Here is a 13,470-nt window from a genome sequence, read left to right on the forward strand (position 1 = left end):
TTTTTTTTTTATTGTAGTGAATAAACATATGAATTTTATTTTTATCATAGTCATCTTGCTAATCTAGAGAATCATGTAGTGAGATCATTTTTGCAGCATACTGAAGGCTGCAAAAGCAAAACCAAAAATGGAATTTCCTTTTGTTTATTTCCACCATCTCACTCCACTTCACACGGTGTCCCACAATGAGTTTTTGATGCCCTGTATTTTTGTTGAACATGCAGCATCTTACAGTGATTAATAGAACTCTGCCCACTGCGGTTTATTTTAACTCCGCGTACACTGACCTGCGGTGCGAATTTCAAATCCGCAACATGTCAATCTCTCGTGTGGGTACACAGAGTTTTGTGTGCAGATTTTCACCGTAAACTTGCATTAGGTGCGGAAAATCGGCATGCAAAAATGCACATCCGTGTTCATTTCCGCAATGGAAATGCATTAACACATTCAATTAAATTTGATCAAAGCTGAATACCAGGAAGTATCAAAAATAAAACAGCTTTATTTAAAATGACATAAAAAGACAAAAACGTGATAAAAATGCAAGTAACCTAATTGGTGCAGAAAATCTGCAACATCAAAAGCTCATCTTGGGAACTTATCAGGCGTTTAGCTTCACCCTGGTGTCGGAGATGTCACCTCATTGCTGAGTTTTGAGTTACTGCTTTAGGAGCTCCCAAAATGTCCTTCTTTCTGAGAACTAGAAGCCTCCTAAATGCTGCTGAACAGTAAGGATTGCACCATTATTGAACCAAATGTGAATTAGGAACATTTTACAGAAAAAAAAAAAAAACTTTAGATTTTATTTCTATAAATCACTTTAATGAAGATTTTGCTGCAAAATAAATGTCTGAGCACTAAGTACCCAACTGCATCCAAGTGAGCAGCTCCATGTCTGACCACGGCGGAGCACCAGCCTAATACTTAAAGCCCGTGGTGCACTCTCCACCAGGGACTGACTGCATCTGCTGGGAGTCAGTCCAGGTTTCTCTTATATTTGCAACTTGCAGAAAAGTAATCCTCTGTCCTGTACAGTGCTGGTAACTCGTAGGTGCTTTGTGGTTTGGAATTTTTCTGCAAAAGAAAAATAAAAATCAATGTGACATTTTCAATTATATGTTATTTTTACATTTGTCCCAATATCCACACTCTGCAAATTTCAGCACTTATGTGAAAAAAAAACCCACAAAAAATAGTTAAACAAGATGTTATATCCTTAGGACCAAATTCATCAAAAATTCTACGGCAGATAAAGCTTTGAAAACTCAAGGCTGTGCTAAAAGTTACTTTTGGCGTTCCCATGCCCTTTTCGTTCAGCTCTAAGTAAGTGCCGTTGGGGCAAGACAAGCAGTGGTGTTTGTTACACTACAAATCTTACATGAACAGGGACTGGAGAAAGATTGGTAATGGTGCAAGCACTTTGAGCCACATCAAGAACGGAGTGAAGCTCGCTGGTCTTGATGGTGCCTGTTGTGAATTTGGATTCTGGGCTCCCCCGGTGGCTACTGGTGGAATTGAACTGGTGTCTTCATCTTCTCTGTTCACCTGTTCCCATCAAGATGTGGGAGTCGCTATATAACCTTGCTGCTCTGTTAGTTGCTTGCCGGTCATCAATGTTATCAGAAGCCTCTCTGTGCTTGTTCCTGCTCCTAGACAACTACTAGATAAGTTGGACTCTTGTCCATGTTTGTTTTTGCATTTTGTTCCAGTTCACAGCTGTAGTTTCGTTACTGTGTCTGGAAAGCTCTTGTGAACGGGAATTGCCACTCTGGTGTTATGAGTTAATGCCAGAGTTTTAAAGTAATTTCTGGATGGTGTTTTTGATAGGCTTTTCAGCTGACCATGAAAGTGCCCTTTCTGTCTTCTGCTATGTAGTAAGTGGACCTCAAATTTGCTAAACCTATTTTCATACTACGTTTGTTATTTCATCTCAACTCACCGCCAATACATGTGGGGGGCCTCTGTCTCCTTTCGGGGTATTTCTCTAGAGGTGAGCTAGGACTAATATTTTCCTCTGCTAGCTTTATTTAGTCCTCCGGCTGGGCTGGGCATCTAGAATCAACGTAGGCATGCTACCCGGCCACTGCTAGTTGTGCGTTAGGTTTAGTTCATGGTCAGCTCAGTTCCCATCTTCCAAGAGCTAGTTCCTATATATGCTTATGCTATGTTCTCTTGCCATTGAGATCATGACAGTTTGACCGGCCCGCAAAGTGTTAATTGTTTGGGCTGAAGCAGGAGAAAAAGAAGTGTTGAAGGGAAATTTTTTTTTTTCCCCTCAGAGTTTTGCTGCCTAGCCCTTAATTGCTGTCTAGCTGCTTCTTACCTCCTCTTAACCCTTGAATGGCTCTGTGTCCACCTGTTTGTAATGGATCTTCAGAGTGTAACTGCAGGTTTGAATAATCTCGCCACGAAGGTACAAAATTTGCAAGATTTTGTTTGTCATGCACCTGTATCTGAGCCGAGAATTCCTTTGCCGGAATTTTTCTCGGGGAATAGATCTGGGTTTCAGAATTTTCGAAATAATTGCAAATTATTTTTGTCCCTGAAATTTCGCTCTGCCGGAGACCCTGCACAGCAGGTCAGGATTGTGATTTCCTTGCTCCGGGGCGACCCTCAAGACTGGGCTTTTTCATTGACACCAGGGGATCCTGCGTTGCTCAATGTGGATGCGTTTTTTCTGGCCTTGGGGTTGCTTTATGACGAACCTCATTTGGAGCTTCAGGCAGAAAAAACTTTGATGTCCCTATCTCAGGGGCAAGATGAAGCGGAAATTTACTGCCAAAGATTCCGTAAATGGTCTGTGCTTACTCAGTGGAATGAGTGCGCCCTGGCGGCGACTTTCAGAGAGGGTCTCTCTGATGCCATTAAGGATGTTATGGTGGGGTTCCCTGTGCCTGCGGGTCTGAATGAGTCCATGACAATGGCTATTCAGATCGATAGGCGTTTGCGGGAGCGCAAACCAGTGCACCATCTGGCGGTGTCCACTGAGAAGTCGCCAGAGAGTATGCAGTGTGATAGAATTCTGTCCCGAAGCGAGCGGCAGAATTTTAGACGGAAAAATGGGTTGTGTTTCTATTGTGGTGATTCTACTCATGTTATATCAGCATGCTCTAAGCGCACTAAAAAGCTTGGTAAATCTGTTTCCATTTGCACCTTACCGTCTAAATTTATTCTATCTGTGACCCTGATTTGCTCTTTGTCATCTATTACCACGGACGCCTATGTCGACTCTGGCGCCGCTTTGAGTCTTATGGATTGGTCCTTTGCCAAACGCTGTGGGTATGATTTAGAGCCTTTGGAGACTCCTATTCCTCTGAAGGGGATTGACTCCACCCCATTGGCTAATAATAAACCACAATACTGGACACAAGTAACTATGCGTATTAATCCGGATCACCAGGAGATTATTCGCTTTCTGGTGCTGTATAATCTACATGATGATTTGGTGCTAGGATTGCCTTGGCTGCAATCTCACAACCCAGTCCTCGACGGGAGAGCTATGTCTGTGTTGAGCTGGGGATGTAAGGGGGCTCATGGGGATGTACCTGTGGTTTCCATTTCATCATCCATTCCCTCTGAAATTCCTGAGTTCCTGTCTGACTATCGTGACGTCTTTGAAGAATCCAAGCTTGGTTCGTTACCTCCGCACCGAGAGTGCGATTGTGCCATAGATTTAATCCCGGGTAGTAAATACCCAAAGGGTCGTTTATTTAATCTGTCTGTGCCTGAACATGCTGCTATGCGAGAATATATAAAGGAGTCCTTGGAAAAGGGACATATTCGTCCATCGTCATCTCCCTTAGGAGCCGGTTTTTTCTTTGTGTCAAAAAAAGACGGCTCTTTGAGACCATGTATTGATTATCGGCTTTTGAATAAAATCACTGTTAAATATCAATACCCATTGCCGTTGCTGACTGATTTGTTTGCTCGCATAAAGGGGGCCAAGTGGTTCTCTAAGATTGACCTTCGTGGGGCGTATAATTTGGTGCGAATCAGGCAGGGGGATGAGTGGAAAACCGCATTTAATACGCCCGAGGGCCACTTTGAGTATTTAGTGATGCCTTTTGGTCTTTCTAATGCTCCGTCAGTTTTCCAGTCCTTTATGCATGATATTTTTCGCGATTATTTGGATAAATTTATGATTGTGTATCTGGATGATATTCTGATTTTTTCGGATGACTGGGACTCTCATGTCCAGCAAGTCAGGAGGGTTTTTCAGGTTTTGCGGTCTAATTCTTTGTGTGTGAAGGGTTCTAAGTGTGTTTTTGGGGTACAGAGGATTTCCTTTTTGGGATATATTTTTTCCCCCTCTTCCATTGAAATGGATCCTGTCAAGGTTCAAGCTATTTGTGATTGGACGCAGCCCTCTTCTCTTAAGAGTCTTCAGAAATTTTTGGGCTTTGCTAACTTTTATCGTCGATTTATTGCTGGTTTTTCGGATATTGCTAAGCCATTGACCGATTTGACTAAGAAGGGTGCTGATGTTGCTGATTGGTCCCCTGATGCTGTGGAGGCCTTTCGGGAGCTTAAGCGCCGTTTTTCCTCTGCCCCTGTGTTGCGTCAGCCTGATGTTGCTCTACCTTTTCAGGTTGAGGTCGACGCTTCTGAGATCGGAGCTGGGGCAGTGTTGTCGCAGAAAAGTTCTGACTGCTCCGTGATGAGGCCTTGTGCCTTCTTTTCCCGTAAATTTTCGCCCGCTGAGCGGAATTATGATGTTGGGAATCGGGAGCTTTTGGCCATGAAGTGGGCTTTTGAGGAGTGGCGCCATTGGCTTGAGGGGGCCAGACATCAGGTGGTGGTATTGACTGACCACAAAAATTTGATTTATCTTGAGACCGCCAGGCGCCTGAATCCTAGACAGGCGCGCTGGTCATTATTTTTCTCTCGGTTTAATTTTGTGGTGTCATACCTACCGGGTTCTAAGAATGTTAAGGCGGATGCCCTTTCTAGGAGTTTTGAGCCTGACTCGCCTGGTAACTCTGAGCCCACAGGTATCCTTAAGGATGGAGTGGTATTGTCAGCCGTTTCTCCAGACCTGCGGCGGGCCTTGCAGGAGTTTCAGGCGGAGAGACCTGATCGTTGCCCACCTGATAAACTGTTTGTTCCTGATGATTGGACCAGTAGAGTCATCTCTGAGGTTCATTCTTCTGCGTTGGCAGGTCATCCTGGCATTTTTGGTACCAGGGATTTGGTGGCAAGGTCCTTCTGGTGGCCTTCCCTGTCACGAGATGTGCGAGGCTTTGTGCAGTCTTGTGACGTTTGTGCTCGGGCCAAGCCTTGTTGTTCTCGGGCTAGTGGATTATTGTTGCCCTTGCCTATTCCTAAGAGGCCTTGGACGCACATCTCGATGGATTTTATTTCAGATCTGCCTGTTTCTCAGAAGATGTCTGTCATCTGGGTGGTGTGTGACCGTTTTTCTAAGATGGTCCATTTGGTTCCTCTGCCCAAGTTACCTTCTTCTTCCGAGTTGGTTCCTCTGTTTTTTCAAAATGTTGTTCGTTTGCATGGTATTCCTGAGAATATCGTTTCTGACAGAGGGACCCAATTCGTGTCTAGATTTTGGCGGGCATTCTGTGCTAGGATGGGCATAGATTTATCTTTTTCGTCCGCTTTCCATCCTCAGACGAATGGCCAGACCGAGCGGATTAATCAGACCCTGGAGACATATCTGAGGTGTTTTGTGTCTGCTGACCAGGATGATTGGGTTGCTTTTTTGCCATTGGCGGAGTTCGCTCTCAATAATCGGGCCAGCTCTGCCACTTTGGTGTCCCCGTTTTTCTGTAATTCGGGGTTTCATCCTCGATTTTCCTCTGGTCAGGTGGAATCTTCGGATTGTCCTGGAGTGGATGCTGTGGTGGAGAGATTGCATCAGATCTGGGGGCAGGTGGTGGACAATTTGAGGTTGTCCCAGGAGAAGACTCAGCTTTTTGCCAACCGCCACCGTCGTGTTGGTCCTCGGCTTTCTGTTGGGGATTTGGTGTGGTTGTCTTCTCGTTTTGTCCCTATGAGGGTCTCTTCTCCTAAGTTTAAGCCTCGGTTTATCGGCCCGTATAAGATATTGGAGATTCTTAACCCTGTTTCCTTCCGTTTGGACCTCCCTGCATCCTTTTCTATTCATAACGTTTTTCATCGGTCATTATTGCGCAGGTATGAGGTACCGGTTGTGCCTTCCGTTGAGCCTCCTGCTCCGGTGTTGGTTGAGGGTGAGTTGGAGTACGTTGTGGAGAAAATCTTGGACTCTCGTGTTTCCAGACGGAGACTCCAGTATCTGGTCAAGTGGAAGGGATACGGCCAGGAGGATAATTCTTGGGTGAATGCATCTGATGTTCATGCCTCCGATCTGGTTCGTGCCTTTCATAGGGCCCATCCTGATCGCCCTGGTGGTTCTGGTGAGGGTTCGGTGCCCCCTCCTTGAGGGGGGGGTACTGTTGTGAATTTGGATTCTGGGCTCCCCCGGTGGCTACTGGTGGAATTGAACTGGTGTCTTCATCTTCTCTGTTCACCTGTTCCCATCAAGATGTGGGAGTCGCTATATAACCTTGCTGCTCTGTTAGTTGCTTGCCGGTCATCAATGTTATCAGAAGCCTCTCTGTGCTTGTTCCTGCTCCTAGACAACTACTAGATAAGTTGGACTCTTGTCCATGTTTGTTTTTGCATTTTGTTCCAGTTCACAGCTGTAGTTTCGTTACTGTGTCTGGAAAGCTCTTGTGAACGGGAATTGCCACTCTGGTGTTATGAGTTAATGCCAGAGTTTTAAAGTAATTTCTGGATGGTGTTTTTGATAGGCTTTTCAGCTGACCATGAAAGTGCCCTTTCTGTCTTCTGCTATGTAGTAAGTGGACCTCAAATTTGCTAAACCTATTTTCATACTACGTTTGTTATTTCATCTCAACTCACCGCCAATACATGTGGGGGGCCTCTGTCTCCTTTCGGGGTATTTCTCTAGAGGTGAGCTAGGACTAATATTTTCCTCTGCTAGCTTTATTTAGTCCTCCGGCTGGGCTGGGCATCTAGAATCAACGTAGGCATGCTACCCGGCCACTGCTAGTTGTGCGTTAGGTTTAGTTCATGGTCAGCTCAGTTCCCATCTTCCAAGAGCTAGTTCCTATATATGCTTATGCTATGTTCTCTTGCCATTGAGATCATGACAGGTGCCCTAGTGTTTCAGTTCCTAACAATTTTCAAAATCCCTGGTTGCGATCAGTGACTGACTGTTTATATTCAAAGACTTTAAATTGGTCTTGATGTCAAACTTAAGATTATGGACTGTCACAATTGTATCAAGTCTAGACAACCCTCTATATGCTAAATACCCTCCTCGACATTGAAATTGCAGCACTAAGAAAGAAAAGTCACGGAGTGTTGGAAATCACAGGATGGAGAGATGTGTTGCTTATCTGCAAATGATGAAAAAATGGAAATAAAGATTTCAAAATATCCCAATATATTTGTTATGGAGTATGAGCACCATGTGCAGAAATCCCGGCACTTACAGCCTTGGCTGCTATCAGTGAGGTTATCTGAGGAACGGCCGCTCTTGAGCAAATCACCAAGATCCGCTGCTGGCAGCGACCTGTGCAATTGTCGTCCGATGACGTTCCAGATGTGAGATGGGAGACAAGTCCAGAGACACTGCAGGCCATGGGAGGGGGCGTTTAGGCCACGCAGGCTGCTCACAGTAGTCTAAGCTACATGAGGCCTGGTGTAATGTTGAAAAATGATTCCTGAGACAATTTTGCGTTCCTTTGTGAAGGCCTCTTTATGGCATTGCCCAAGGAGTGTATTCCTGCATGTGGCGCTCATACTCAATACTGAATAAATCAAGATGTTTTGAAAATGTTGTTTCTATTTTTTCATCATCTGCAGATCAGTATCATGTCTCCATCCTACGTGCTCATGATTAGGAATAGCAGCGTTTTGGATATAAGTAAATGGGCTGTGGTAGAAGAAGCAGCAACAGCCCAACAAACCCACGAGAATTTTCTATCAAGCCGGAGCTGTGAATCAAAGAAGAGAGAGGTGGAGATAGAGGGGAAAACAAGAAGGTGGGAAGGTGTAGTTAAATGTTTCACCACACCATGATGCACTGAGAACCTTTAACTCAGATCTCTTATGTTGACACCTACATCAGATCTATCATTGAATCTACAGTACCGGTGTTCATTAATTTTTACAGTAAATTTTGCCTATGGAGACAGACAAAACCCAAGGGGAAAAAAAATAAAATTAGCATATACTCTGTAATAAGTAAATAGTAGCATGTAAATAACATACCTAAAGAAGCATTGCCATTAACTCTTTTATGCATTAAATGTACCGTTCTTCTCTGCTTGCCTGTGATGTTACTGCAATTCTGACTAGCCGGCTCGTTCTACACTCTGCATGAGCCAGAAGTCAATTTTACAATGAAAGCCTATGGATCCTTGTTCTGACGCTCCATAAGCTTTCACTGTAAAATAGCCTCCCGGATCACGCAGAGCACAGCCTGATTTTGCCAGTCTGCTGAGCGGCGACGTTATAGAGAAGCACATCACTGGTCACCAGAGAAAGCGGTGGTAAGTGAGTATATTAATACCCTCACACTACATTACATGCATGTAGACACATTTAATGCATAACAAATTTAGTGGGAAGGCTTATCACTATTTTCATGAAAAAAAATGTTTTAAAAAAGTGAAAAATGTTTAGAATTGAGATTCCTCAGTGGTTGATACCTTTTAATGGCTAACTGAAAAGATGGTAACAAATTGCAAGCTTTCGAGACCACACAGGTCCCTTCATCAGGCATAGACTAATACAAATTCTGAAGAATCACATATTTATGCACAACATAGCACAGAAAAAAAACTAAACATGGATAAGACAGGTGGCATGAAGCAGAATTACCATGAGTGATAAATAGTTATGTCCATAAATGTTGGGCCAGTTCTTAGATAAGGAATGTTTTATTGTCCTCTGATTGGGGTCTCTGTTGTGATGACCCCTCATAGTCTGAGGGGCAAGTTCCTTAGTTGATGTAAAAAGACATAAATCCGTGCGACACATTCATTCCACCACTAATTCCATGGAATGAATGTGTCGCATGGATTTAAAAATGAAATGAAAAAACACAAAAAGAATTGTCCTAAAACCAAATTGGATATAATTCCACACCAAACATAAAAAAGGGGGTGGACAAAAGTATTGGCACTGTGATCATGTGATGCACACGTATTCTGGTCCACTGTGGATTTTTCTGAAGCGGATTTGATAAATCTGCAGGGCAAAAATGCTGCGTTTTTGCTTTACCGCCGTTTTACAACTGCGGTTTTCCATAGGAGCAGCTGTAAAACAGCAGCGAATCCGCAGAAAGAAGTGACATGCTGCAGAATGTAAACCGCTGCATTTTTGCGCGTTTTTTCCGCAGCATGTGCACAGCGTTTTTTGTTTCCCATAGGTTTACATTGTAATGTAAACTCATGGGAAACTGCTGTATTCCCGACAGTTTTTCCCAGCTCTGCCAAAATGGGTAAGGCTGAGGCTGGACAGCAGCATGATACCACAGTCCTTCTAATTTACAACAAACTGCGATGTGCCAGAAATCTCACTCCAGTACCTGACTAGAGTGACATTTCTGGTGTGGCACCTCTTCTTGAATCAGGAGAGTCTGATACTAGCACGCCCCCTCAAGAGTGGCATGTCTAACTTCTGTTTTAACGAATCGGTCCCTTAGTTCTTGGATCCCGAATACCAGTCATCTGTCTACAGAAAAATTCTCTCTTATTCATTTAAGGGGTTTTCCACTGGATTTCGACAAAAGTTTGTTTGGCCCAGGGGATGCAATAATAATAATAAAAAACTACACCCAAAGAAGCATCATTTTTCCACTTTTGCAACTGTATCCCCCACCAGACAGCAGGCATCAACATCTGTCAAGGTGCGTCACGTGATGATTGGAACCTTTTCATTCCGACTCAATTCTCGACTAAGACGTAAAGAGAAGGCTGCTCACTACTAAATAACCTCCCACTACTACATATTGTAGGACCCTCGTCCAGTAAGTGTACATCTATATAATCTCCGTATATTTAAGAATCCATTGATATTATAATTGGTGTGTTACAACGATGTCTGTACAGCTGCTCTACTCTACGGTTCTGTTCTTGATGCACATCTGGAGACTAAAGTAGTGGATATCTATCAGTCGCATGGCGACCTACTCCTCCTCCCCGATCACTCTGATCATCTAAACAACTGCTACACCGAAATACATGCAGAGGCATATGCTGCAGGCACTGCTGCCCATCACTTCAGTTGCTTTCTTGCTCCATCTGTCACATAATTCTGCCAAATTCCCCACATCTTTCGCTTCTGGTGCTTTATGCACAAAAGAACAAGAGTCGCCGCAGAAACAGATCTGGCCATGATCAGATGAGATGAATGCTTGTCCTTTAGGCACCAGACAAGATCCTAATATTTTTTCTATGGTGTTTAGATTAATTTCCTCACTCCTTAGTAATAAATGCCATGACAAGGAATCTTTATACTACATGGTTTTGAACTTGGAGTTTCTTTAGATTGACACTTCTCTCCGGTGCTGACTTTCCATATACTGCATTGAGTTTGCAGTTAAAACAGAGTTATGAATTGCAACAACTTTAACCTTATTATCACAACCAGATTACGCCCGCTTATAAAAATAACTCTGTGTTTATAATAATTTGTGTTTTTGTTTGACCTCCTGCTTTTTGAGGGTTGACCTCAGGTTCTCAATGTGATTGAAATCTGTGGAGTTTCCTGGCCATAGACCCAAAATTTCAAAGCTTTGCTGGCCTTGGCCAAGCCACTAATCACTTTAGCCCTATGATATGTTAGCCATTGCTGGAAGCAGTATTGTTCATCACTAAGGGATGGTTGGCAGAAATAATAAACTCAAAGCAATGATTAGACAAAAAAAGGTGGTCATCAGTCAGGATTTGGTCCAGAAGCTGATATCCATCTGCCAGGCTGAAGGGTGGAAGTCTTGAAAAATAAGGGACAACTCTGCAAATATTGAAACTAGAAAAAAAGAGACATGGTCCGCGAATCCAAAAACTCATACACTGATCTACTGCAGCTAAACAAAAATTTACAAAACAGCACATAAGGTTCTGATCAGACTGTATGAAGCCTACTGCCATGTCATGTCATAGCAAACCTGTTAGTGGGTCCCTGACCTTAAACGTGTGGCGCCATGCACCGGCCACCACCGAAGTGATAGTGCGTCTACAGCACCCATGCTGCAAGGCAAAGCCCCCTCAGCTCCCAAGTCACAGCAACAATGGCTGCCACACAGTGAAAAGAGCCTAAATAAAACCCCACTTCAGCTCAGACAGACAGCTAGTAGCTGCCATTTTAAAAACATCTGGACCAAATGGGAAGAGTGCTGGTAGAAAGTAAAAAAAAAATGAGGGGCATCGCCTATCATGACTGTTTAGAGTAAGCATGGGTTACACGCAAAAATGTTGTTAGCCTATACGTTCCTGTATTCCATGCCAATATGTGAATCCGCAATGAAATTTTTATGAATCTGGTTGTAAGTGCCCCTTATAGTTATTGGGTTGTGGACTCGTATGTATCTTCAATAAGGCTGAGCATTACAAAAAAATATCTGCTGCATGAACCTTCCAGTTTACTGTTACACCCGACTTGTATGCACCTTAGACATTATAATGTCTCCTATTCTGTCCACCATTGTCCCACCCTCTGGAGAGAAAGGGACATGGTAACTTGTTAATTGAAAAAGAACAAACAAACAAACTGGATCCTACTCACCTGTAACCACTCCCACGACAAGCGTCTCCTTCTCCATGCAGCAGGTTGCACAATGTAACAGCGTCATTGCATCATCTGCTGCTTGTGGTTGATAGGCATGGGGCATGTATAGGTATTGTGGGGCAGGCAGCCAGTGGCTTTCTGCTCCACAATACTTTTTAATTTTAATTTGAGGCATTTGTGGGAATTTTTGCCCATTCATCCAAAAGAACATTTCTGAGGTCAGACATTGATATTGGAGTAGAGGTCCTCACTCAAAATCTCCATTATAGTTAATTCTAAAGGTATTTGCAAACTCAACCAACCATACCTTTATGGACCTTGCATTGTGCATTATGGCACAGAAATTGGGAAAAGAAAAGGGTCTTGCCCAAACTGACCCCACAAAATTGAAAAAATACAGTTGTCCAAAATTTCTTGGTCTGATGAAGTATTACGTTTTCCTCACTCTGGATCTTAAGAGTCTAGACCGACCACTGAAAATTAATCCCATGGTGTTATTCCTCCACCAGCAAACTGTCATTCATCAAACGCAGACTCATCCATCAGACGCCAGATAGAAAAGTGTGATCCGTCAATCAACAGAACAGGTTTCTACTGCTTCAGAGTCGGCATGCATTACTCCACTCCATCTGAAACTTTAACATTGTGCTTGGTGATGTAAGGCTTGAATGAACTGCTCAGCCACGGAAACCCAACTCATGTCATGAAGCAGTTTTTGTGCAAATGTTAATGCCAGAAGAGATCTGAAGTCCTGCAGTTATCGAGTCAGCAGAGCTTTGGTGACTTATGAACTATGGCCCTAAGCACTTGACAACCACGCCACTTTGTGGATGAGTTGCTGTGGTTCTTAAATGCATTGAAACATGGAAATATGCACTCAACAAATGTGTATTTTTTGGGCATCCTCTGTCTGACATGTGCATGCATACCACTAACTTAAAGGGAGCCTGTCACCCCCAAAATCGAAGGTGAGCTGAGCCCACTGGCATCAGGGGCTTATCTACAGCATTCTGTAATGCTGTAAATAAGCCCCCGATGTAACCTGAAAGATGAGAAAAAGAGGTTAGATTAAACTAACCTTATTATACTCACCTGGGCGGGCGGTCCGATCCGGGGCCTGCCATGTTCTTACGATGACGTTCTCATCGTCTGCATACTGCGGCTCCGGCGCAGAGCAAAGTACTGCAGTGCGCAGGCGCCGGGCCTCTCTGACCTTTCCCGGCGCCTGCGCACTGCAGTACTTTTCTCTACCCTCAACAGGACAAAGAATTACGCCTGCGCCGTAGATAAGCCCCTGATGTCGGTGGGCCTAGCTCACGTTCGATTTTGGGGGTGACAGGTTCCCTTTAACGGTGTAGAAAAGGGAAGCAGAATGTGCTTTCCTATTACAAAGGGCCACCATGTGTTTTTTTTTCCGGAGCAGTCTCCATAATGGACAGATTCCTAGGCATCCATCCCAACCTCACCCTAGCATGCATATACCTTCCAAGTGCATGTGCCCAACCGTGGCAATAAAAGCATTTGTGCCTAGCCTTACCCCTGATATGAATCGTCTACACTTCCATAGACAACCGTTGCAATTTATTGTAAGGAGGGGTGTACTGGATGGGAACAAAATAAGACACTACAATTTCTCCATATACAAGGACATTGGCAAAGTGGCAAATGAGTTCA

The 13,470-nt window shown here is 43.8% G+C and overlaps 1 protein-coding gene across 2 annotated transcripts in view; it reads right to left on the reverse strand.

The window, feature by feature from the left end:
- Window positions 1–482: 482 nt before the first annotated feature.
- The window catches only part of BCAS4 (breast carcinoma amplified sequence 4), a 47,039-nt gene continuing 34,051 nt past the window's right edge, over window positions 483–13,470 (reverse strand). For both annotated transcript variants that reach the window (XM_077253223.1, XM_077253222.1), the window contains exon 5: window positions 483–1,074. In XM_077253223.1, coding sequence (XP_077109338.1) covers window positions 976–1,074 — 99 coding nt within the window. In that variant the 3' untranslated portion in view covers window positions 483–975. The remainder of the gene's footprint in view (window positions 1,075–13,470) is intronic.

Source organism: Ranitomeya variabilis, chromosome 4, assembly GCF_051348905.1.
Source record: "Ranitomeya variabilis isolate aRanVar5 chromosome 4, aRanVar5.hap1, whole genome shotgun sequence".
Taxonomy (NCBI): domain Eukaryota; kingdom Metazoa; phylum Chordata; class Amphibia; order Anura; family Dendrobatidae; genus Ranitomeya; species Ranitomeya variabilis.